Consider the following 27,474-nt stretch of genomic DNA (forward strand, 5'->3'; position numbering starts at 1 on the left):
CTCAGTAACTCTTACTCTTCCGCATGAAGTCAAAGCACCTCGCCCAAAAAAACAAGCTTCCCCCACCTTGTCTGACCATTTCAGGAGTGTCCTGTTCCTGCCTTCCCAAGGAACTGGCCACCAGCAGCACCCCAGCCCCATGGCAGCACCTTTACCCCAAGTCCTTGCATCCCTGCTGCAGTCATATGACACCATGAACTATCTTCTCCCTGCTCTTTCCTTTGGTGACTTAAGGTGATGTAGTGGTTTGGACTTTGATTTTCCCCAGAGGCTGAAAAGTGGTAGACCCCAAGGGGTGGAAACCTCTGGAAGTTTTGAAATTCTACCCAATGGGCGCTCCTGCAGAAATGTCAACATCTCACAACCAGACCGGAAGAGAAGAGTTGTTGTAGTTTTGGTTGTTGTAGAAGTGGTGGCCATGTTGTGAGCCACGAGGTAGGGGCTCTGTGCCCCTTGGGGCCTCTGGCCCCCTCCCAGCCCCTGGCTGGGGGGCTGCGGGGACCTGGAACAGCATAAAGCTGGGCTAGGTGCCTGTAGTTATGTCGGGAGATGTTTTTCTCCATGAGCACAGAGCAGCAGCCGACACTGACCAGAGAAACGGTGGCAGAGAGCCAGAGATAAGGACCTGCAAGAAGGAGCAGCAGAAGCAACATGCAGCACCGCAGACTCCTGGAAGACAGAGCCAGGAGAAAGAGAGCCAGCAGCTGAGAGACAGAGTTCTTGGGGGTAAGATTGTACCAGACCCCCCAAACTCCTTTGAGACCTCCTGGAAGGAGGAAGATGATGGACTCTTACTTGAAAGAGCCTTGGAGTGCTACAGCACTTACAGAGAGGAGCTGAGAAGCTCAAAGGCGTCCTGAAGCTGGACCAGGACAGCCAAAGGAATGTAGAGGAGGGCTTCGCCCCCCCCGCTGCCTGGAGACAGAGCACGGAGCTCTGCAAATGGGAATTTGAATCCCCTGAGGAAGGGACTTTCACGAAGATGCCCCTGCATTTCGTGATATGCCTGTGGTGATGCGAGTCTTGTCCCTGCTGGCAGTCCACAGGTGAGGCCTTCGCTTGGACCGAAGGAGAGCCGAGGGGCTTGGAGACCCCCTTGTGTATGTTGAACAGAGATCCAGCTACAACAACCCAGTTACTGCTGCATGGAAGACAGAAGAGGAGCTGCTGCTTAAGGACTGGAAGGGATCTGTCCTTCTTTCCCTCCTGGACTTTTATTTGGAGGGGAGAAGAGATCTGATCATTGTAAATACATATGTCATGGTAGAGATAGTTGTGATCATGTGTATAATGTGATATGGTATTTATTTGTACAGTCATTGTAATATATTCCCTTTCCCCCACTTTGAGTCTGGTGTGTTTTGTCTGGAAAAACCCATCTCACATTAGGTTGAGATGTGGGAGGGGGGATGGAGCCAGGGAATTGGATTTTGGGGCTATCTCAAACCATGACAGGTGAATAAATAAATATAACAGCAAAGCCCATGGCCTTTTGCCAAAGTGCTTTTCCAAATCAGTTTGTTCTTTACTCTTAGGTGTAGGCAGCTGTCAAACAGCAGCTTTATTTTTCCAATAACCTTGTAGATATTTATGTATATGTATAGGCATTGATACTGGAGCACCACTGAATTTGTGAACAGCTGTTATTCAAAGCTTTAACCTATGCAAATAAACCAACTCAAATAACAGGGAAGTAACAGTACTGGGATATTTTCATTTCACATTTTTATTAGTAGACAGATGTGCAGAAAAGACAAAATATAACTACTGAAGGGTAAGACAACACAAAAATGCATCAGTTAATTGTTTCTGGTAAATTATACTGAAGAAAAAAGGAAACCATCTAGGATTTCAGCTTAGAAAACTACTAAGAAATCTAGTGTACCCTGTTGGTTTCAGAATGGTTGAAAACTGCATTTGAAAGGGCAGGTAGTTGCAAATGTAAACACTAATACTGGCTGAGCTGAGAAAAAGGTTAAGAAAAAAACAGAATACAAAGATCAGGTAAACATTTTTCCACAATTTCTTAAATAGTTTTAAAAAAACCAAACAAAACCCCAAACACAATACCCTCATATTTCAGTTGGTATCCCAAAAAAGGAAACCATCAAGTCAACAAGAAATGACACTGCACAGGGCAGTGGGGAAGAGAAATTAGTCTGGTTACTGTCAGAGCTCTCAAAATAGGTTGCTTTTTGTCTTTAAGAAAGGGTAATAGAAGAGTCATGATAATGCATCTTACAACACCAAGCTTCAAAATACAACTCACTGGAGAGTATACAGTGAAGATGGTAAAAAATACAAGGGAAATCCTGAAAGATGCAGTATAATTTCAAACCAAGTCATCAGCACAGCCAGCGTTGCCATACTCTGCTCCTTCATGCCCCTAACAGCCCCCCAAAGCTGGAGACCTGTGTTCCTGTCCCAGTGTGGCCCTGAGACCAGTCCTGCATCCAGGAGTGCCAGAGGCTCATTTTCTAACTCTGGCACTGCCCTCACAGGGCTGGTATGAAGCTGGGGGATGGAGGTGTGCCCCACACTGTAACTAGATGCAGAGGAGCCCTGCTGCTGGCTCCAAAAAGCACCAGGGACTGAGTTAGTCCTTGATGGAAAGATGACGTGAAGGAGCCCATGTGGGATGCTTTAGGAGGGGTCCAGCTGTCTCTCCAGGTAACAAGCAAGCAGGAGGGCAGACCATCACATAGAGCACCGGGGACAAGGTTTCACCACTTGGGCTGCCTTCACTCTGCCAGGGGTAGAGGGATGCACACTAACACACCCCAGGGTAGAGACTGTTCCTGCTGCAGCAAATCCCAGCCAAGCAACATTTTGAAAACAGATCTGCCTTGCTCACTTCAAACAGAGCCCCACAGGCCTTCCTCCCCTCCCCAATGGCTGCCTTCCCCTTCTCTCCAGGCAGCACATCTTGCTCACTCTCATCTCACTCCTCATCCTGGGACACAGCCACCAAGCTTATCACAAAACAAAGTTTACTCTCGAGCCTACAGTTCTTATCAGGGTGACTGCCTCTGTACCTGTCAAAACAGAGGGTCTCACCCAAGCAGGGCCAGCACCTCCAATCTCCTCCTGGAGCTGCCAGGGCTAAGCACAGGAGGGCATGGCTGGCTGCCAATCCAAGGATCATGTGAAAGGTGAATTCAGGGCACTGCACCACAGCTGAACAAGAGCACACTGCAACAGGGTGAAGGTGCTGAGGGATTGTGGAAGAGGATTCTGCACACAGGATCAGGGCATCAGCTGAAGCATGCTGCTGAAGAGCCTGTCAAACCCTGCTGCTGGCTTTCTCTCCCAGCCTTAAAACACTGTGTAACCTTCTCCTGTAGGGCTGCACACATCCACCCGTGCCCCAGCCAGCCAGGCAGGGGAGAGCCCAGCACCTATCCACCCCTCTGCCCCATGTCCCAGCAGCCACTGCAGGCACAGGGACAGCCTGGCCGCCCCAGGCAGGTAGCAAAGGGAGCTTTGCCTTCTGTCAACCCTACAGAGCTACAGCAGAGCTGCATTTACCAACAGGTGACCTACATAAGCAACAGAAAAAAGGCTCAGGCCAGCACTGCACTTGGGCTGGAAGAAGCAAGGGCTACTAGCGAGCACTGGGGAAGGGGACTCTCACATGGCCGAAAAGAAGTTCAGGATGAATGCTGACCAACTGGGCAGCGGGATACACTTCTGTTTTCCTCCCTCGCTAGAGGGGCAGCTGGCAGCAGATTCCAGCAGAATGGAACTTTTTCAACCCCAACCTAGTCTGAAAAAAAATAAATAATGCAACCCAGGGCTCAGTTGTACAGATGTGAAGTGTTAAGTGTTTATATTTTAGGGTTCATATCACAAGCCTTTTTCAGAGACAAAGCTGATTGTGTCCTCTGGGGATCCAGGAGCCAGCTATTTCCTACCTTGAAGAGGCTAAACAGATTCCTGTACCTTTCAGTAATATCCCATCAAGCTCAACACACAGTAGCTTTACACTCTCCACCCCACACCTCATTAAGGAAAAGCCACAATCACAAGGCTAAATGAATGTACACATGCTATTATTGTAAATGGAGTAGCTAAACCCTGGAAATTTGCTCTTCCCAGTAAATGCAGCACTTGAACACCTGAAAATCCATCTTCCAATGGGTTTGTTCCAGCTTTAAATGCATTAAACATCTCAATGCAAGAATGAATTTAATTCAAGAATCTAAACACAAGCAAACCTGTTTCGCTGTATTTCATAGAGAAGTGGAAAATGAAGTTTCTTTTTTAAAAAGAAATCATAATACAATGATGAAAGGGTTAAGAATGCAAGAATTCAGACATTCTGTGGAGGGTCTCTAAGAGGTCCATAAAAAAGGAGCAAACAGATCCATACAACAGGAGACAGCAGGAGACAAAGTTTTCTTGATCCCCCCCCTCCCACCACCACTTTTTTGCTGGACTGCTGCTAGGTTACCACTGCTCCCTTCTGGCCTGAGTTGACAGGGCAGTACAGGGGCATAGAGGGAGCAGGTCACGATTCCTCATTGCCAGAATCATCGTCATCATAACAGTCGGCATCCTCCTCCTCCTCGTCTTCGTCATCAATGTCATCATCGTACAAGTCGTCATAAAGCAAATCCGAACTGTTGTCGTTGGAAGGCACTTTAGTTTTGATGCAGTACTCGGCCAGTGTAGTGGGGACCTTCACGCCATCCTTCTCAGCCTCAGCTTTGGTAGCCAAAACCTGTTTCCTGTGGGGAGGAGGATACAGCAACATGAGCAGGGCCATGTGCTGGCAGCAGCGTGGCTCAACTCCCTACCTCCCAGCCAGCCCCTGTCCAGCCCTCCTGGCAGCTCAGAGACAGGAGAGCTGATGTTTGGCTGAAGCACCACAAGCAGCACTAGAAACAGCATTAGTTCCTGCAGCCTAGGCTTTGAAGCACTCCAAGGGTGTTAGCAGCACACACACTCTCAGCAACATATGAAATCAATTATTCTGCAGGACTCCACATTAGAAACCTGCCAGAGCTCAGAGCAAATCCCATTACATTTGCTACAGAAGGGATGGTCAGGGATTTCCTAAGATGACTTACTGCGGTAGGTTCAGAGATGCAATCCACAGCCATCCTCCACCACTGATGACTCTACCCCAACATGTTCAAAACTGCAATTCCCACAAGCATTTGTCATCTCTTGAGCTCCCACTGGAGGGTAAGAGCAGTCAGCATGTGGCTGCACCCTGAGATGCAGCTATAACCCCAGCACTTCCTGGAGATAGCAGGTGTTTCTCATCACCCCAAGATGGGCTCTGTCTGCTGCCTCTCAGCAGCACTTGGGCTGTGTATTGTTGCCGCCTCCTGGCAGGGAGGAAAGCAGATAGTGTAGTGGGTTGGCTTTTGGATTTTTTAGGCCTTCCTTAGCAACGGGAGTCAGGAATCTAAGGAAGTATTCCATATCATCCTTTAGCGTAACACAACACATAAATAAGGCGGAGATAAGAGAGCTTGCTCTCTTCTCTCTTCCAGTGGCTGAAGGCGACAGGTCTCTCCGCAGATGGTCTTTGCTTGTATAGGCCGGGGCCTGACTGCTCAGACCTGCTGTTATCTCCGGTCCCTCCGGGAGGCATGGGAGAGTTGGTCGGTACTTCGCACGGTTCTGCTGTCTCATTCAGGGAAGTATTTAATTCAATTTTTTTGTATTTATTTGCTGGCTCTCTATTAACGGATATATTTGGAGGATATTTGTTTTTAGGGTTTTTTTATCCCTGTTTCCCCCTCCCTTTTCCTTTTTTTCCTCCCAGGAGCTCCCTATTGTGTGTACAATATATTCAAATTGTATATATTGATGCCTTAAGCCCCTAATGTTTTTTTATTTTTCTAATATTTGTAAGACTTATAAGTTTTATAAGTAGGTTTCAAAAGCAGTAACCCCCCCCCTCCTTTGTCCCTTGTCCCTTGTCCCTTTCCCTTTCTCTAGCACCCTTGTTTACACATTCCTTAACCCTCTTACCCCATTCTATGCTCCCTATATCAATCCTACTCCTGAACACAGCAGAAATGTTTAGTCTTTTGTCAAGGCAAGGCCTAGATTGTCGGCAGAACAGCATATCAGGGCCTAAACCACAGAATACGGTCAAGAATTAGGTAACTATGTAACCTTTGTGCTCTGATGAAGAGGAAGGTGGGATGAACATGGGGTCCCAAAACCCCCAGACCCATTTCTCAGGGGGTGGACCCCGGGGCGGACCAGAGTAAAGGCCACAGGGTGGACACATCTGGGATTGGATGGATGGTATGATAAAATGTAACATCTCAGGCACGGCCGACGCGCGTCTTGTAACATCTTAGCCTTGGCAAAATAAACCCTTTCTTATCTCACCCCTAATTAACTGCTCTGGAGATTTTTTCAGCATCAAAATTTCACGGCAACAATATAATTGTAAATATATATGTAATATATATATTTTTGATATAATCCTGTTTCGTCCGGACTTCTTTCGGTTTTTCTGTGGTTCGGGTTTTTTTTCCCCTTGCTTGAGAGAGTGGGAGGGAGGAGGAGACAGCTTGGACTCAGCAAGAGAGCCAGGCCAAACTGACACACACACACACACATTTTTCATTGGTGGCCCGTACGGGGAACGCTGAGTGTTTTGGTTAAGTTTGGTCTGTTTTGAAAATATTTTCCGGGAAGACAGCCAAGCTCAGGTTTTGTTTTGTAAACAAATTTATTGTTTTTGGAACAGAGTCCGGGAATGCCGCCAGAGTCCGGGAAAACTGCCAAGTGCAGTTTTTGTTTACAAAACAATTACCGGGAAAGCAGCCAAGAAAGCTTTGTTTGTATAAACAAGGGTTTGTTTGGGAACACAGAGAAAGAATAAAGGTAAACAATGGGAAGTGCTAACTCTGCCTTCTTTAGCCATTACCACAGGAGCTCCGAAGATAACCATAACAATGATCCCGAAATCAGCATCGCCTGACAGTCCCATAGCACAAGGGTTCTCCTTTTAAGGGCCATTTTACCCATTTCCTTTCTGATTTTGGCAATGTTTGTGTGTGTCCTGGGCTATCCCATAGGGAAACGTCCAGACCCAGAGGATGAATGTTACCAATACTTTTCTTAATTTCGACATCAAAGGCCTGGTAAAGGAGATCCCCATGGTTACAATTGACTCCAATTATTATCTAAATTGTGTTGCAATGATACTGTTATTGATGGAGGTAATGGAAGTGGTTTTTAAAATTGGAAGAATGGTGTTGTATTACTTTCCCTGTTGTAGGAAAGATCGCACCTCAAAGGGACTTGCTGGAACTTTGGAAAGGGCTTCGGACAGGCCAGTCTCCGGGTGGCATGGAGCCTGGGTAGATTTTGGTAAATTAGTAGGACGTGTGGCATCTCCCATTAATTGGGAGTTTACGCCAGAACAAATGTTTGATTCTAGTGAGATGTCCTGCTGTTTAACAGAAGGGTGTTTTTCCTACGAGGATCGGAATATGCGATTCTCCGCTTTGTGTTGGGGCCTGGCTAGTGCTTATCGAGCTGCCGTAGACCACTTTCAATGGGTTAAGGCTGGGACAGGAGCTCAAACTATGCCACTCGAGACCAGTGGTGTTCCCATTGAGTCTACAGGAAGCGGGGCCAAAACACAGCTTAAAGTCAATGCCATTTCTACTAAGTCCACTAGAACTGGGACTCAAGCTAAAAACCAGAAAGTCATTGTTGCCCCTATAAAGAAAAAGAAGACATGGACAAGAGAGACTGCAGAACCTACAGACCCATCTCCACAACTGGAACGCACGGAAGAAGAAGAAAGAGGAGAAAAAGAAGGAAGAGCAGAAGGACCTATCCCATCCATGCAGGAAGTAGTGGACGAAGGAGCGGCAGCAATGGACGAAGGAACGGCTGTGAGAGAGGAAGAAGCGGCTGTGACAAAGGAAGGAGCGACTGCAAGAGAAGAAGAAGCAGCCGCAACAGAGGAAGAAGCAGCTGCCAGAGAGGAAGAAGCGGCTGCAAGAGAAGAGGTGCACCCAAAAGAACTAGGGGTGCGTCCAAAGGAAAGTAGAGTGGTATCAAGAGAAAAAAGGTCAAAGACAGTACAAACGACCTGTGGTACATTGTCACTTTACGATTTATATCCTGACTACATATTCAGTGTTTCAGAAAACGTAAAGAAGGGGCTAAAGCGTTCCCATCAACCTGAGGATTATCCCTACCCCTCCAGACTCAACCTTCTCTTGGAGGTGTGGATGATTGGAGGAGGCCCTTATCTCAGCACCCAAAAGACTACTCTCTACCTCCACCCAATAGGTATGGCAAACAACGTAGAAGCTCATTCCTGTGACACGCTCAGTCCCCACCTCCATGCGAGACATAAAAGAGGAGGCGGGAGCGGTTTCGCTTAAGAGCGCAATAGTAAAAAGGAAAGTGGAAAAGATTCTATGTGGGAGAGATGGACGGGAAATAATGCAAGAAAGTGAAATTACATGATCACTGACCCCAAGAGAGATTCGAGATTTACAAAGAGATTACATTTGCTTGCCTGCTGAACAAATCCTCACCTGGCTGGTGCGATGCTGGGACAATGGGGCTAATAGTCACGTGATTGAAGGTCATGAAGCACAACAACTGGGATCCCTTGCCTGAGATTGTGTCATAGAACAAGAAATGGGAAAGGAGAGAATGGCGTCAAGTCTTTGGCTCCGAATCCTCCACGCTGTGAGGGAAAGATACCCATTTAAGGAGTATCTGACGAGATCTCCAAGAAAGTGGAACACTGCGGAAGAAGGCATCCAATACCTACGGGAATTGGCCATGCTGGAGATCATCTATTCTGATCCAGACAATTATGACATCCAAGTTCCAGAGAGTGTTCCCTGCACACAACCAATGTGGAAAAAGGTAATTAAAGGTGCCCCTAAACCATATACCTACTGCTTGATAACCGCATATCATCCAAAGATGGATGAACAAAGCGTGGACACCATGTGTTCTTGGATACGGAGCATAGCGGAAAATCTGGAAGACTCCTCTGATCCCCTACATCGACCCACCTAAGATAGGGAAAGAATGGAGAGAGATCATGAATACTCCAGATATGAGGATGACCCTAGATACAGAGATGACAGAAGTTATAGAGATTAGAGAGGAAGGCCAATGGGACGATCATGGCGGGATCGACGAAGATGACCTCGACCTAGACCTCGATCTTGGTCTCGGTCTCGCTCACGGTCTCCGTCATTCACACGTCGAAGGAAAGAAAACCCTAAGCCTCAGTCACGTAACCAACTATGGGCATATCTATGTAGCAAGGGAGAAAACATGAAGTGGGATGGTGAACCTACTTCCAAGTTCGAAGTTAGAGTGAGGGAGCTGAAACAAAAGGACACTGACAAGAAAGTTGTCTACGTGGTAGATACAGAATTTTTAGAAAAGAAACTGCAATCACCGAAACACAAGAGGATGGAGGTCTGCTTCAACTATGACAAAAAGGCCTCTAAGAAGCCAAAGTCCAATGACGAATACTCTGATCAAGACCAGTAGAGGGGCCCTGCCTTCTGCCAGGAGAAGGAAAGATAATCGGGTTTACTGGGCTGTGTGGGTTCGATGGCCTGGCACATCGGATCCTCAGAGATACCAGGCTTTGATAGATACTGGAGCCCAGTGTACTTTAATGCCTTCGGAGCATAAGAGTACCGAGACTGTTTCTATTTCTGGAGTGACAGGAGGGTCTCAAGAGTTGTCAGTGGTAGAGACCGACATGAGCTTGACCGGAGACCAACGGGAAAAGCATTCCATTGTGACGGGGCCAGAAGCCCCTTGCATTCTTGGTATGGACTACCTAAGAAGAGGATACTTCAAGGACCCGAAGGGCTACTGGTGGGCGTTTGGTGTAGCCACGGTGATTGAAGAGAAGTCCAAGCAATTGTCTGCCCTTCTTGGCCTCTCAGAAGACCCTTCCGTAGTGGGACTACTGCGAGTCAAAGATCAAGAAGTGCCAATAGCCACGACAACCGTACACAGGCGACAGTATCGGACGAACCGAGATGCTGTGATCCCCATCCATAAGATGATCCGGAAGTTGGAAAGCCAAGGGGTGGTTAGTAGAACACACTCACCCTTCAACAGCCCCATCTGGCCTGTACATAAATCTGATGGAGAATGGAGACTGACTGTGGACTATCGTGGCTTAAATGAAGTCACGCCGCTGTTGAGTGCCGCTGTGCCAGATATGTTGGAGCTCCAGCACCAGCTGGAGTCCAAGACAACAAAATGGTATGCCACCATCGACATTGCCAATGCATTTTTCTCCATTCCCTTAGCGGCAGAGTGCAGGCCACAGTTTACTTTCACCTGGAGGGGCGTTCAGTACACCTGGAATCGACTGTCTCAGGGATGGAAGCACAGTCCAACCATTTGGCGTGGACTGATTCAGGCCACACTAGAGAAGGGTAAGGCTCCAGAACACATCCAGTACATCGATGACATCATTGTGTGGGGGGACACAGCAGAAGAAGTTTTTGAGAAAGGACAGAAGATCAACCGGATTCTCCTCAAGGTCAGTTTTGCCATCAAGAAGAGTAAGGTCAAGGGACCTGCCTGAGAGATCCAGTTCCTAGGGGTGAAATGGCAAGATGGACTGCGCCAGATACCAACAGACGTAATCAACAAGATTGTAGCAATGGCTCCACCAACAAACAGGAAGGAGACCCAAGCTTTTCTGGGAGCCATAGGCTTCTGGAGGATGCACATCCCAGAGTACAGCCAGATTGTGAGCCCTCTTTACTTAGTGACCCCTTAAAAAGAACAATTTCCAATGGGGTCCTGAACAGCAGCAAGCTTTCAGGCAGATCAAGCAAGAGATTGCACATGCTGTGGCTCTTGGACCAGTCAGAACGGGACCAGATGTAAAGAATGTACTCTACTCTGCAGCTGGAGATAAAGGAGCTCATGGAGCCTCTGGCAAAAGGTGCCTGGTGAGATGCGAGGGCGACCACTAAGTTTCTGGAGCCAAAGCTACAGAGGTTCTGAGGCCAATTACACCCCTATGGAGAAGGAAATCTTAGCTGCGTATGAAGGCATACGAGCAGCTTCAGAGGTAATTGGTACTGAAGCATAGCTCTTCCTGGCACCCTGATTACCAGTGCTGAGCTGGATGTTCAAAGGGAAGGTGCCCTCTAGGCATCACGCCACCTATGCTATGTGGAGCAAGTGGATTGCTTTGATTACACAGCGTGTCCGAATCAGGAACTCAAATCACCCTGGAATTTTGGAAATCATAACTAATTGGCCTGAAGGTGGGAACTTCAGTCTGGCAGATGAAGAAGAAGAGCCAGGGAGTCGAGCTGAAGAAGCTCCGCCATATAATCAGCTGCCAGATGAAGAGACGCGCTATGGCCTTTTCACTGATGGTTCCTGCCATATTGTAGGGAGAAACCGGAAGTGGAAAGCAGCTGTTCGGAGTCCCGTCCGACGAGTGGCAGAAACCACTGAAGGTAAAGGCGAATCGAGTCAGTTTGCAGAACTCAAAGCTGTCCAATTGCCCCTAGACATCGCAGAAGGAGAAGGATGGCCAAGGCTCTACCTATACACCGATTCGTGGATGATAGCCAATGCCCTATGGGGATGGCTAGACCAGTGGAAAAAGATGAATTGGAGACGTAGAGGAAAACCCATCTGGGCTGCTGATCTGTGGCAAGACATCGCTTCCAGAGTGAAGAAGTTGAATGTGAGAGTCCGCCATGTAGATGCCCATGCATCCAAGAGTGGAGCTAATGAAGAACATGCTAATAACAGACAGGCAGACTGAGCTGCACAGGTCAAGGTATCATAAGTAGACCTAGACTGGCAACAAAAGGGAAAATTGTTCCTAGCTTGATGGGGTCATGATGCTTCGGGACATCAGGGCTGAGATGCCACCTAGAGATAGGTATGAGACCGAGGGGTGGATTTAACCATGGACACTATTTCTCAAGTTATCCATGACTGTGAAACCTGTGCCGCTATTAAACAGGCAAAAAGGTTGAAGCCTCTGTGGTATGGTGGACGTTGGGACAAATATAAATATGGGGAGGCCTGGCAGGTCGATTACATCACATTGCCACAGACCCGCCAAGGTAAACGCTATGTGCTTACCATGGTGGACATATTCGGTACCACATGCAACGGCCTGAAATACCATTCTGGGGCTCAAGAAGCAGGTCCTGTGGAGACATGGCACTTCAGAACGCATTGAGTCAGACAATGGGACTCATTTAAAGAATAATCTAGTGGCCACTTGGGCACAGGAGCATGGTATTGAATGGGTATATCACATTCCATATCATGCACCCACTGCTGGGAAAGTTAAAAGGTGTAATGGACTGTTAAAAACAACTCTGAAGGCACTAGGTGGGGGAACTTTCAAAAACTGGGATAAGCACTTAGCCAAGGCCACCTGGCTAGTTAACACTAGAGGCTCTGTCAATTGAGCTGGTCCTGCCCAAGCAGAATCCCTCCACACTGTAGATGGAGACAAAGTTCCAGCGATCCATCTGAGAGGTATGTTAGGTAAGGCTGTTTGGATTACTCCTCCCTCAGGCCGAGACAAACCCATTCGTGGGATTGTTTTTGCTCAAGGGTCCGGAAATACCTGGTGGGTAATGAGGAAGGATGGAGAGATCCAGTGTGTGCCTCAGGGAAACTTAACCTTGGGGAAAACCTAATTATGTGCTTTGAGTTGTATTTTGCAGGAAACCAGACACCAGATGGGAAAGACTTGAACAAAGCTGATACCAGTATCCAATGATGTCCGATGATGAGACGGCCCAGACCAGTAAACGAGTCCTAAACCCAGAACTGTGACTGTAACCAAGGAGGCAAAGGATCTGAACTGAACTGATGTTGATATTGACCTTCAACAACAGACAACAGGACTATATATATATATGTATAGATATGCGCGAGATATAGGTGTTACGTAAAGAAATGATATGGAATAAGGGGTGGAGAATGTAGTGGGTTGGCTTTTGGATTTTTTAGGCCTTCCTTAGCAACGGGAGTCAGAAATCTAAGGAAGTATTCCATATCATCCTTTAGTGTAACACAACATATAAAAAGGTGCAGATAAGAGAGCTCAGGCTCTTCTCTCTTCCAGTGGCTGAAGGCGACAGGTCTCTCTGCAGACGGTCTTTGCTTGTATAGGCTAGGGCCTGCCTGCTCAGACCTGCTGTTATCTCCAGTCCCTCCGGGAGGCATGGGAGAGTTGGTTGGTGCTTCGCACGGTTCTGCTGTCTCGTTCAGGGAAGTATTTAATTCATTTTTTTTGTATTTATTTGCTGGCTCTCTATTAATGGATATATTTGGAGGATATTTGTTTTTAGGGTTTTTTTATCCCTGTTTCCCCCTCCCTTTTCCTTTTTTTCCTCCCAGGAGCTCCCTATTGTGTGTACAATATATTCAAATTGTATATATAATTGTAAATATATATGTAATATACATATTTTTGATATAATTGTTTCGTCCGGACTTCTTTCGGTTTTTCTGTGGTTTGTTTTTTTTTTTCCCTTGCTTGAGAGAGTGAGAGGGGGGAGGAGACAGCTTGGACTCGGCAAGAGAGCCAGGCCAAACTGACACAGATAGCAACCTGTCCCTTCACTCCCACCCACCTGCCCAGTTTGCCATACTCTGTTTATGTAATACATCCAGCTCCACTGAAGCCAATGGAGATGGAGGGGACTAAGATAACCTCCCAGCAAGGTTCTTTGCACAGCTCAGGCCAGCCTTGCATAGCTCCAAACAGGGCTATATCCAGCTAGCAGAGTCAATGTAGATGTCATCTTGCTCCAGGCAAGCATGACAGCAGTCCCACTGCAGTATGGGCTGCCCATTTGCCACTCCACAGCAACCTTGGCTCAAGTTTACATCATCTCCCTACAGCACCTGATGAACCATGAATGTCTCAGCAAAGGGCAGTCAAGACTGAACAGTTCTTCCAGCTAATCAAACCCAGCTGTGGAAGCACTTGCCAAATCCTACTGATATTCCTTTGAATTGGAAGGACAAGATTATGATTCACGAGTGCATTAAGCACAGAATTAGTAGGATGAAGGCAGTTTGAATCACATCCCAAGAAATGCAAGCAGCACTCAAAAGCAAACAGGGACTTTGACAGGAATTTAATAGTAGCCAATAGGTTTTGCAGAGCATCATGCTAGATTAGTCTGAAAAAGAACAATATGAAGACAGATCAGCCCAGTCCTCCTGCTCCAGATTTTTGCACCATTTCTGTCCAGAAGCATGGGCTTGGAATAAAGCTGTAAAATTCATTTTGAAAGGAACAGCCACAGTGAGAAGCTGGTTGCAGCAAATTCTGAAAGCAGCCTGTGTCATAGGGTTCAAAGCAGGAGGCCAGTAGCACAGCATCACACACAGCAAAGCTTACCTTATGATTTCAGCATACTCCTTGTCTTTTCCTTTACTGTCCCTCCATTTCCTGAACATGACTGATGCATCCACATTGGCAGGAGAGAATGTGTTGGGCTCATTAAGCAAAGAGATTACACTCAGTAAGATAGTCCTGAAAAAGGTAATAACGACAGCAGTCAGACCTAACACATTCATGGATTCTGGATGCTGACAACTTCTTTAGGTGATGCATCAGAAACGTGTTTAAAGTCAAAACTTAAGTGAAGAATAATGAAGGATATCTAAGCGTAGTGGGTTGGCCCTGTCTGGATGCCAGGCACCCACCAAAGCTGCTCTATCACTGCCCTCTGTGTCTGTACAGAGGAGAGAAAATATAACGAAAGGTTCATGGGTTGAGATAAGGACAGGGAGAGATCACTCACCAAATACCATCATTGGCAAAATAGACTTGAATGGAGGATATTAATTAAATTTATTACTAACAAAATCAGAGCAGGATAATAAGAAGTAAAATAAAAACACCTTTCCCCCATCCCTCCCTCCTTCCCAAACTCTACCTCCTCCCTCCCAGAAGCACAGTGAGATGGGGAATGGGGGTTACGGCCAGTTTATCACATATTGTTCCTGACGCTGCTCAGGGAGAAGAGTCTTTCCCCTGCTCCAGCGTGGGGTCTCTTCCATGGGAGATAGTCCTCCATAAACTTCTCCAACACGAGTCCATCCCATGGGCAACAGTTCTCCATGAACTGCTGCAACATGGGTCGCTTTTCCACAGGGTCAATCCTTTAGGCACAGGCTGCTCCAACATGGGTCCCCCACAGGGTCACAAGTCCTACTAGGAAACATGGGCTCCTCTCTCCACAGGTCAGCAGGTCCCTGACAGGACCCTGCTCCAGCACAGGCTTCCCATGGGTTTACAGCCCTCTTTCGGGCATCCCCCTGCTCCAGTGTGGGTCTCCTCCATGGGTTGCAGGTGAATCTTTTCACTCCTGTTAACCTTCATGGGCTGCAGGGGCACAGCTGCCTCACCACGGACTGTACCACAGGCAGCAGGGAAATCTCAGCTCCAGTGCCTGGAGCACCTCCTCCCCTTCTCCTCCACTGACCTTGGTGTCTGCAGAGTTGTTCACATGTTTTCACTCCACTCTTCTCAGGCTGCAATTACATCTGTCCAATAACTTTTTTCCTTCTTAAATATGTTATCCTAGAGGCATTACTGTCATTCCTGATTGGCTCAGCTTTGGCCAGTGGCAGGTCCATCCTGGAGCCAGCTGGCATTGGCTTTGCTGGACATGGGGGAAGCTTCTAGTAGCTTCTCACAGAAGCCACCCCTGTAGCCCCCTCTGCTACCAAAACCTGGCCACACAAATACAATACACTAAGGACAATAATTGAAGTAAGAGAAGATATTTATGAACTCCAGACCCTGGTCATTGGTGTAGGGAAGATGATGCAATACAAATCTCAAAGACCTAATCTGATGACAGACTATCATGTCTATACACGTTTGTGACAGAGTAGCAGGCAAAGCTTGCATCAGACCAGAATTCAGCTTGTCCATGCCACCCATAGATGGTGCAGGGTTGGAAACCTGCTCGGTGAGCCTATTCCTCATGACATTCAGCCTCCCAGCAGAAAGCCAGGCTCTTTGCCTACCCCCAACACTACAACCCAAGAGCATCAAATGAGGCTGCACTGACTTCCCTGCCCCACAGTATATTAAGAGGTTGGAACTGTGGTCAGGTCTCTCCTCAGCCTGTGTGCCAAGGCTGCTGTAGCAGCACTTAAAAAACATCTGCACTATCTTCCCCTTGCTGTGCTCAACATCCAGGCAAGCCGCCAAGGGCCCAGCAAGATTCAGCTGCTGGTACTCAGCAAAGGCAGCATGAGCCAGTCACATAATCCCTGGCAGACAGAAAGCCTTCCTGGATTTCTAGCTGCCCTGCTCTGCTGGCATTTACCAGGGACAAACACCACTTCCCTCGCCCAGACCCCTCTGCATTTCCTACAACCCTTTGCAATTCAGAGATTGAACCCTTTGTTCCTCAGGCAGTGTCACAACTAGCACAAAACTCAATAGCAAGTCCCATCAGACAGCTCTACACACCTGGCCACCTGGCTGTAGCTACCACCACAACAGCTTCACATGTCTGAGGTGATCCTACTGGCAACAACTTTCAATTTGAATGGAAGGGAAGAACAAGAGACAAGGAATAAGTCTTGAAATACAGCAGTACATAACAACTGCTTTGCAGAACTTGATTAAAGGAGACTACAGCCCCAACTGTAGTTCAGAGCAGCGCATGGTTAGCCTCAAATGCCTGTGGTACTTAGTGATCCTTTGGGTCTTTTTGTCAGGAAGAAAGCTACCTGGCTAACTGCTCAAGATATCACACTGCAGGACAGGACACACACAAATACCGTAAGGCAAACAGCAAGCAGAATTATGCACCAAGTTATTCCTACTGGGCCCAAATACCCAAAAATGTTCTTTTCCACTAGTGGTACCATGGAACTGTTTGAAAAATCTAACTGTAGGAGAACAATGACTGGGAAAGAGCAGAACATTTGAGATAATTTGTTTTAAGAGCATGAAACCCTGTGAACAGGACAGAAGTCTCCATATTGTTACCCCAGCATCAGGACACTTCAGCATCAGCACTTCAGACAACTTGATAAGTCTGGTTCCCATCCAGTTCAAGACCTAAAGCTCCCAAAGTCTTAAATTCTGTTCCAAAACTTTCCCAACACAGGTCTTAGTCTTGGAGAGAGATGACAGGCCTTTGAGGTCACTGCTGTACATCACAGATTAACAGTTACCTGACATTTTGGGTAGGGTTCCACCTCTCAGAGGGCAGCTCTCCACTTTGTGGGTCATCTACAGGTGGGTGAAGAATTGAAATACATACATCTCCATTCTGCAAGACAGAAATAAAAGTTGAGAATAACCTGGCTTGAGGCAGAGGTCTGATGACACAGCCAAGCCAGCTGACCCAAATTGGCCATACCATATGACATCACCTCAGACATAAAAGCTAAGGAAAGTAGGAGGAGGGGGGGAGGCATTTGTTATTTACAATGTTTGCCTTTGGAGCAATTGCTACACGTTCCGAAGCCCTGCTTCCCGGGAAGTGGTCAGACATCACTTGCTGATGGGAAATAGAGAATAAATTTTTTTTTTATTTTCCCTTCACTTCTGCATGCACAAACTTTCACTTTGCTTTAGTAAACTGCCTTACCTCAACCTATGAGTCATTTTCCATCTTATTTTCTCTCCCCTGTCTGGCTGGGAAGGGGAGTGATAAGAGTGGCTTGGTGGGCACCTGGTGTCCAGCCCAGGTCAACCCACCACAGTCTTTTGGGTGCCCAAACGTGGGGTGAGACAAAGGCAGTTACACATATATGTATTGCATGCTATAGTAATAGTAGTTATTGAGTAGCAAGCTCGTGTGTGGGACATGGAGTTTGTCAGCTGCACTGCTTATCTCTTTATTTTGCTGAGTTTGGGAACATACTAATACAAACAAGCTCTAAGCTTTGTCCTGCCTTGCTGTGCTGGGTGAGTTATTTCACGGATAAGGGAATACATCTTCCTCTCCCTACCCAGGATTAATGTGGATGGTTTTATTATGCAGGCTCCTGAGGTCCTTGCTCGTCCTTATGTGAGCTGTTTAATACCACTAATTAATACTGTTAGCACATTATGGTGTTTGTGGAATCTGGTGTTGTCCTGATGTAAGAGAAAACAAATCTTGGGTGAGGCAATATTGAAACATGCCCTGAAGCACCTGGTCCCTGTGTGTCAGTGTGTGTGGAAGGATTTGGGCAGGTTCCTAGGGCAGTTAACACCTCCCATTACCTGGGACTTCACACCTGGACAGGTATTCGACCCTAGCAAACTGACACGTCACCTGATGGAAGGGTGCCTTGCCTACCCCAGTCAAAACCAGCAGTTTCTTGCCCTGTACTGGGGCCTGACCTGTGCCTATCAAGCCACAGTTCAGTACTCTCAGAGGACTGGAGTGGAGGCAGGGACCCAAACTGCAATGGAGGACACTATGGCTGAGGTAGGGACTCAAACCACAACAACTACAGTCATCGCCCCAGTAGTTAAAAAGTGGACAAAGAGAACAACACATCCATACCATTGATTTGAAAGGGAGGAAGGGAAGGAAGAAGAGGAGGAAGAATCAAGAAAAGAAGGGTGTGATCAAGAAGACAGTCATTCAACAAAGAAATTGCAGAAAGGAATGAGACAAATCAAACAGGAAATCGAAGTTATCAGACCTGACCTTATCAGAACTTCAAGACTTGTGAAAAGATTACAGCCACCAGCCAGGTGAGCGGATTCCTACCTGGCTGGTTTGATGCTGGGATAAAGGGGCTGACAGTCAGCAACTGGAAGGTCATGAAGCCAAATAGCTGGGATCCCTTGATAGAAGTCAGGGAATTGAAAGAGGAAAAGAGGCAGCAATTTGCAGTCTCTGGAGACAACTCCTCTCAAGTGTGAGGGCAAGATATCCATTTAAGGAAGATCTTGTGAACTCCCCAGGAAAGTGGACCACTGCAGACAAAAGTATCCAGTACCTGAGAGAATTAACAGTGCTGTAAGTCATCTATAGCAATCTAAAAAGTGATGACATCCCTAAAGATCCAGAGGATGTCCCTTGCACCATGGCCATGTGGAGGAAGGTGTTTCAAAGTGCCCCTGCATCATATTCCAACAGCTTGTCAGCAATGTATTACCAGGAAATGGATATGCTAACTCTGGAGAGAGCATCTTCCTGGCTCCAAAACTTTAAAAAAAATCTCTGTACCTCCTTATCCCTATGGGCCAGCGCCTCAGCTCTCAGGAGCAACCCAAGAAATCAGTCCTCTCCTGCCCTGGTCAGAGGGGAATGAAGCCCCAAACGCAGGCCATGTGGTGCACTCTGGTTCTTTCTGCAGGGCCAGGGGGAGGACATGAGGAAGTGGGATGGTGAACCCACCTTTAAGCTGGAAGCCTGGATATGTGAACTGAGAGGGAAGAGAGCTGTTAAGAAGGGGTCACCCAAGAAGACTCTCAGTGTAGTTGCCACAGACACAAGAAGGCAATCAGCGATCTCCCAGATCATGAAAGGACTGAAATCACCTCCTTTGATCCTGGTAAGGGGACTTCTGGTCTGGCATTGCAAGGGTCAGACAGGGAACACTCTGACCAGGAACAGGAATAAAGGGTCCCTGCCTTCAGCCAGGAGGAGGAAAGGGATGACCAGGCATACTGGATTGTGTGGATTTGATGGCCTGGCACACCAGATCCACAGAAGTATAAGGCTTTAGTAGACACCGGTGCACAGTGTACACTGGTGCCATCAGGGTATAAAGACATAGAACCCATCTGGCTCTCTGGAGTGACAGAGGGATGCCAAGAATTGTCTGTATTGGAGGCTGAGGTGAGTTTAACAAGGTAAAAGTGGGGAAAGCATTCCATTGTGACTGGCCCAGAGGCCCCTTGTATCCTTGGCATCGACTACCTCAGGAGAAGGTACTTCAAGGATCCAAAGGGGTACCAATGGGCTTTTGGTGTAAGTACTGTGAATACAGAGAAGATCAAGTAGCTATCTACCCTGCCTGGTCTCTAGAAGATCCCTTCATTGTGGGATTTCTGCAAGTTGAAGACCAGTACCAATTGCTACTGGGACAGTGCACTGGCAGCAATATCGCACTGAGACTCCCTGGCTCACTCACCTTTCAGTAGTCCCATATGGCCAGTGCAAAAGTCTGACAGAGGGTGGAGGTTAACAGTAGGCTATCGTGGCCTGAACGAAACAATGCCACCACTGAGTGCTGCTGTAGCAGACGTTAGAGCTCCAATATGGAGTCGAAGGCAACCAAGTGGTGGGCTGCAACTGACATTGCCGATGCATTTTTCTTAAACCCTCTGGCAACAGAGTGCAAACCACAGTTTGCTTTCATGCGGAATGGTGCCCAATATACCTGGAATTGACTGTCCCGGGGGTGGAAACATGGCCTTTCCATCGGCCATGGACTGATCCAGACTGCGCTGGAAATGGGTGATGCCCCTGAACATCTACAATATATTGATGACATCATTGTGTGGGGCAACACAGCAGAAGTGGTGTTTGATAAGGGAAAAAGAATAATTCAGATTCTTCTGAAAGCTGTGTTTGCCTTAAAGAAAAGCAAGGTCAAGGGACCTGCACAGGAGATTCAGTTTTTGGGAATAAAATGGCAGGATGGATGTCATCATGAACCTACGGATATGGTCAACAGGGTAACAACTATGTCTCCACCAGTTAACAAGAAGGAAACACAAGCTTTCCTAGGCCTTGTGCGGTTCTGGTGGAGGCATATTCCAGGTTACAGTCAGATTGTGAGCCCCCTCTATCAAGTGACCCAGAAGAAGAACCATTTTGAGTGGGGCCTTGAGCAACAACAGGCCTTGAAGCAGATCAAACAAGAGATAGCCCGTGCAGTAGCTCTGGAGCCTGTTTGAACAGGACCAGCTGTGCAAAATATCCTCTACATGGCAGGTAGGGAGCATGATCTCACCTGGAGCCTCTGGCAGAGAACACCAGGAGAAACCCGAGGTCGACCATTGGGATTTTGGAGCTGCGGTTATGAAGGATCAGAAGGCCCACTAAGCTCCAACTGAAAAAGAGATATTAGCAGCCTATGAGGGGGTTCGAGCCACCTCAGAAGTTGTTGGAACAGAAACATATCTCCTCTTGGCACCGCGATTGCCCGTGCTGCACTGGATGTTCAAAGGGAACATCCCCTCAACATATCATGAAATCAGTGCTACGTGGAGTAAGTGGGTAGCTTTGATCACACAGCGAGCCCAAATGGGAACCCCCAATTTCCCAGGAATCCTGGAAGAGATTATGGACTGGCCAGAAGGCAGGGATTTTGGAGCATTGCCTGAGGAGGTGGCTAGTGCGCAAGAGGCACCACCATGTAATGAGTTATCATAAGACGAGAGAGGCTACGCTCTATTTACTGATGGATCTTGCTGTGTGGTAGGAAACTGTCAGAGGTAGAAAGCTGCTGTGTGGAGTCCCACAAGATGAGTCAATGAGACCACTGAAGGACAAGGTGAATCAAGCCAATTTCCAGAAATGAAAGCCATCCAACTAGCCCTAAAGATTGCCTAATGAGAAAAGTGGCCTGCGCTATATCTCTATACTGACCACTGGATGGTGGTTAACGCCCTGTGGGGGTGGCTACAGCAGTGAAAGAAGGCCAATTGGCAACGCAGGGGTAAACCCATATGGACTGCTGCGTTGCGGCAGGACATCGCTGCACGGGTGGAAAACATGACTCTGAAAGTGCCTCATGTCGATGCTCACATGCCCAAAGGTCATGCCACTGAAGAACATCAGAACAGCGAGCAGGTGGATAAGGCTGCCAAGATTGGAATAGCCCAGGCAGACTTAGACTAGGAGCAGAAGGGTGAGTTATTTATAGCCTGATGGGCCGATGAAACATTAGGACATCTAGGAAGAGATGTGACATACAGATGGGCTTGTGATCAAGGGGTGGACCTGACCATGGAGGCCATCACACTGGTCATTCATGAATGTGAAACACGTGCTGCAATCAAGCGAGCCATGCGAGTAAAATCGCCCTGGAATAGAGGGTGAAACAGGAGCCAGGCCTAAAGGAGTTAACTGAGATATCTTGGCCTGCTAAGAAACCCTGTGCTGGTTTAAGAGTTAACCAGCAGGGGAAATGAACTCAACTCAAAGGAGAGATTATAAGTCAGAATAACAATTTATTAAAATAATACAGTAAGTACAATTATACAGACAAACAATTGGTTTTAACCCACAAAACCCAAATGTATAACCCAGCACCCTGGGGCATGAACAAAGTGGTGTTCCTTGGGACCCCCCTTGAGTCCAAAGTAAAGGGAGAGGGGAAAAACCTGCTGGTGGGAGAGTTGTTGCAGTCTGGTTGAGAGCGATGAGCTGCAGTCTTCCTCTGGATCCCACGAGTGGTAGAAAGGTTCTGAAACTCCAGGTTTATATGTTCTCCAGTTCAGGCAGGAATGGTCAATCCTTACCTCAGAGCGGGGAATTCCACAGAAGGGTATGAGGATGCTCAGAGCGGGGAATTCCATAAAAGGGTATGAGGACAGGAACATCCCCCCCAAAGGCAGACACCCCCCCCCACAACAGTTTCTGGGAAATGGCATGGAGGGCCATAGAATACACAGTTTTGGGCTATACCCATCCAGTGATGAATCGGTCCCAGCTGTTCTAACTAGGACATTATCCACCCCTTATTCTATGCCATCCATGTCATGCCCAAATTAACCCCCTTAAAAACTATGTCTCCTTAAAACTATATACACTTATATATATATATATATACAATGAAACATTACAGACCATTCTCACTCAGAATTAGGTCCCCTTGTGGTACACAATGTGTCTCCCCATCTTTTTGCATTACCCACCAGGTGGAACCAGGTCCTTGAGCAAAGACAATCCCTCGGATGGGTTTGCCTTTGCTTGAGGTGGGACTAATCCAAACAGTCTTCCCTAACAATCTCTAATATGCACCACGGGGAATTTATCTCCATCTACAGTATGCAAAAGTTCTGATTGGGCAGGGCCAGCTCGATTGATGGAGCCTCGGGTGTTGACCAACCAGGTGGCCTTTGCTAAATGCAGCTCCCAGTGTTTGAGAGTCTCCCCACACAGTGCCTTCAGGGTGGTTTTCAGTAGTCTGTTGCACCGCTCAACTTTTCCAGCCTCTGGTGCATGGTAGGGGATATGATACACCCACTCAATGCCATGCTCTTTGGCCCAGGTGTCTACGAGGCCATTCTTGAAATGGGTCCCATTATCAGACTCAATTCTCTCCGGGGTGCCGTGTCGCCACAGGACTTGTTTTTCAAGGCCCAGGATGGTATTCCGGGCAGTGGCATGAGGCACGGGGTATGTCTTCAGCCATCCAGTACTTCCTTCTACCATGGTCAGTACGTAGCGCTTGCCTTGGCTTCCCCATACCTGTACTTCGACCACCGCCCACCATACCATAGAGGCTTCACCTGCTTGGCCTGCTTGATGGCAGCACATGTCTCACAGTCATGGATGACCTGTGAGACAATGTCCTTGGTTAAGTCCACCCCTCGGTCACGAGCCCATCTGTATGTTGCATCTCTCCCCTGGTGACCGGAGGCGTCATGGGCCCATCGAGCCAGAAATAATTCTCCTTTGTGCTGCCAATCCAGATCTACCTGAGAGACTTTAATCCTGGCAGCTCAGTCCGCCTGCTCGTTGTTACAATGCTCCTCATTAGCCCATTTCTTGCCTACATGAGCATCTATGTGACCGACCTTCACGCTCAGCTTCTCTTCCCGGCCAGCGATGACCTGCCACATCTCCGCCGCCCAGATGGGTTTCCCTTGGCGCTGCCAGTTGGCCTTTTTCCATTGCTCCAGCCATCCCCACAGAGCATTGGCCACCATCCATGAGTCAGTGTAGAGATAGAGTCTTGGCCACTTCTCTCATTCAGCTATATCCAAAGCCAACTGAACGGCTTTAAGCTCCGCAAACTGACTTGACCCACCTTGTCCTTCGGTCGCTTCTGCAACTCGTTGTGTGGGACTCCACATGGCTGCCTTCCATTGTCGGTTTGTCCCTACAATGCAACAGGAGCCATCCGTGAAGAGCGCATATCGCCTTTCATCTGCTGGTAGTTGTCATATGGTGGGGCCTCCTCAGCCCATGTCACCTTCTCCTCCTCTTCTTGAGAGGATAGTCCGAAACTCTCACCTTCAGGCCAGTTGGTGATAATTTCCAGAATCCCAGGGCGATTAGGATTCCCTATCCGGGTTCGCTGCGTGATCAGAGGGATCCACTTACTCCATGTGGCATCGGTGGCATGATGTGTAGAAGGAACTCTTCCCTTGAACATCCAGCCCAGCACTGGTAGTCGGGGTGCCAGGAGGATCTGCGCTTCGGTGCCGATCACTTATGAGGCAGCTCGACCTCCTTCATAAGCAGCCAGGATCTCTTTCTCAGTTGGTGTATAGCTGGCTTCAGATCCGTTGTATCCCCGACTCCAGAATCCCAGCGGTCGTCCTCGGGTCTCCCCAGGCACCTTCTGCCAGAGGCTCCAGGAATGGTCATTTTTCCCGGCTGCAGTGTAGAGCACGTTCTTCACGTCCTGTCCTGTCCTTACTGGCCCAAGGGCTACCGCATGGGCAATCTCCTGTTTAATTTGTTCAAAGGCTTGTTGTTGTTCGGGGCCCCACTGGAAAGCATTTTTCTTCCGTGTCACAAGGTAGAGAGGGCTTACAATCTGACTATACTCGGGGATATGCCTCCTCCAAAAGCCCACAGCACCTAGGAAAGCCTGTGTTTCCTTCTTGCTGGTTGGTGGGGACATGGTTGCTATTTTGTTAATCACCTCTGTTGGAATTAGGCGGCGTCCATCTTGCCACTTCACTCCTAGGAAATGAATTTCCTGAGCAGGTCCCTTGACCTTACTCCGTTTAATGGCAAAACCAGCTCTTAGGAGAATCTGGATTATCTTCTCTCCTTTCTCGAAGACTTCCCCTGCTGTGTTCCCCCATACAATGATGTCGTCAATGTACTGTAGATGCTCTGGAGCCTCACCCTTTTCCAGTGCAGTCTGGATCAGTCCATGGCAAATGCTGGGACTGTGTTTCCACCCCTGAGGCAGTCGATTCCAGGTGTACTGCACACCTCTCCAAGTGAAAGCAAATTGTGGCCTGCACTCTGCTGCCAAAGGAATGGAGAAAAAGGCATTGGCAATGTCAATGGTGGCATACCACTTGGCTGCCTTGGACTCCAGCTCATACTGGAGCTCCAGCATGTCCGGCACAGCAGTACTCAGGGGTGGTGTGACTTCACTGAGTCTACGGTAATCCACCGTCAGCCTCCACTCTCCGCTGGACTTACGCACTGGCCATATAGGGCTATTAAAGGGTGAGCGAGTCTTGCTGACCACCCCCTGGGTCTCCAGGTCATGGATCATCTTATGTATAGGGGTCACAGAGTCGGTCGGTGCAGTATTGCCGACAGTGCACTGTTGCTGTGGCTATCGGTACCAATTGTTCTTCAACCTTCAGCAGTCCCACAGCAGAGGGGTCCTCTGAGAGACCAGGCAAGGTGTTCAACTGTCTAATTTCCTCTGTCTCCACAGTAGCTATACCAAAAGCCCAACAAAGTCCTTTTGGGTCTTTGAAATACCCACTCCTCAGGTAATCTCTGCCAAGGATGCACGGGGCCTCTGGGCCAGTCACGATGGGGTGTCTGTGCCATTCCTTCCCAGTCAGGCTCACTTCAGCTTCCAGTACAGTCAGCTGTTGGGATCCCCCTGTCACCCCAGAGATAGAGATGGATTCTGCCCCTACGTATCTTGATGGCATTAAAGTACAATGTGCGCCGGTGTCCACTAAGGCCTTATATCTTTGTGGCTCTGATGTGCCAGGCCACTGAATCCACACTGTCCAATAGACTCGATTGTCCCTCTCCTCTACCTGGCTAGAGGCAGGGCACCCCTAGTCCTGGTCATGGTACTCATTGTGCTTTTCTTGTGAGTATGACCTGGAGGTCCCTTCAAGAGGATCAGACGTATCATCATTCCTGTACCGTCTGGAGTCTTGCCCACGAGAGACTGGAGCAGCATTTACCCTTGAAGAGTTCCTTGTGGTACTTGTTCCTCTTTTTAGTTCACGTACCGGGGCTGCTAAGGAAGGGGTGGGTTTCCCATCCCACTTCCTCATATCTTCTCTGTGCTCATGGAGGTAAAACCATAGATTGCCACGTGGAGTTTACCTTCTCTCCTTAGCTGGGGGACGCTGGCCTCTGATAGCAGAGACTCTTGTTTGTCCTGGTGAGATATGGAAGATCCCTTCCTTAATTTCCTCTCTTAGCTTCTGGTGTCCCTCTTCAGTCTTCTCTTCCAGGCTTTGGACATGTTCAGCCAGTTTGGTTTCCGCAGATGAGACGTGGGCTCGTAATGGGGCGGTGACAGTGTCTTCATAAATCCTGAGTTTACTGACCAACGCACCCACCTTGTCCTCTCCCTCCCTCCATTGCAGCATTGCTAAGAAGCGGGAATACATTTCTGGCCCGAGTCGTGCAAACTTTAACCACATCTGGGAGGTGCACTGTACGCCATCTGGACTTTTAGGGAATCTTTCGTCCTCTGAAAAGATTATCTCCAGTACAGCTAACTCCCTTAAGCACCGGATACCTTGTTCCATCGTGTTCCACTGTCCTTGCTGTACGTGGAGGTCCTCCTTGCAAAGGTATCTCTCCCTCACACTGGACAACAGTCGCCGCCAGACGCTGAGAGTCTCCTGCCTCCTTCCAATCCCCTGATCAATGACTACATCTCGAGACAGGGATCCCAGCTGTCTGGCTTCACTCCCATCTAGAATTGTATCGTTAGATGCAGCATCGCAGATTCGGAGCAGCCAGGTCAGAATGGACTCATTTGCCTGTCGTGTGAACTCTCTCCGGAGCTCATGTAGCTCACCCAGGGATAGGGACTGAGTGATTATTTCTGGCTCTGTCTCCTCCGGTGGATGTGAAGGTCCTGCCTCTTCGTCATCATTTGCTATACGGACTGATTTAGTCTTTGATTTCCTTTTCTGGACAGGGGCGACTGCTATTGGTTTTGGTTGTTCTTCTGGCTCCTCGATGGTTTGTGTGGACACGGTGCCGGTTGGTTTATTTCTTTCTCCCTCTGACTCAGTTGTGGTTTGGGTGGATGTGGTGCCTGCGGATTTGGTCCTTCTCTCCTCCCCCTGACAGTGCTGTACCATGTCAAGTAGTGTCCGGTAGGCAGTGGCCAGGGCCCAGCAGGTTGCTGTGAGCTGGCCATCTCTGGAGCTGCCAGAGCATTTTCCCTTCACCAGTCTTATCATGCTAACAGGATCCTGCAGTTGTTCAGGGGTGAATTTCCAGATCATCGGAGGAGAAAACTTCTCCAAATACTGGCCGATGTCCTCCCACTTCCCGTGCCACTCAGCAGTATCCGCTCCCAGGGCAGGCGTCCAAACAATCTCCCTAGAAGGCCCTGTTCTGACCCTAAACATGGTGTACACAG

At 48.1% G+C, this 27,474-nt stretch overlaps 1 protein-coding gene across 1 annotated transcript in view; it reads right to left on the minus strand.

Annotated features, from left to right (window-relative positions):
- Positions 1-1,708: 1,708 nt before the first annotated feature.
- LOC135404353 (ubiquitin-conjugating enzyme E2 R2) overlaps positions 1,709-27,474 on the minus strand; it is a 124,273-nt gene continuing 98,507 nt past the window's right edge. Inside the window, exons 3-5 of the mRNA XM_064639081.1 lie at positions 17,200-17,297; positions 14,396-14,530; positions 1,709-4,730 (exon numbers count right to left, since the gene is read on the minus strand). Coding sequence (XP_064495151.1) covers positions 4,511-4,730; positions 14,396-14,530; positions 17,200-17,297 — 453 coding nt within the window. The 3' untranslated portion in view covers positions 1,709-4,510. The remainder of the gene's footprint in view (positions 4,731-14,395; positions 14,531-17,199; positions 17,298-27,474) is intronic.

This window comes from Pseudopipra pipra, chromosome W (genome assembly GCF_036250125.1).
Source record: "Pseudopipra pipra isolate bDixPip1 chromosome W, bDixPip1.hap1, whole genome shotgun sequence".
Classification (NCBI taxonomy): Eukaryota; Metazoa; Chordata; class Aves; order Passeriformes; family Pipridae; genus Pseudopipra; species Pseudopipra pipra.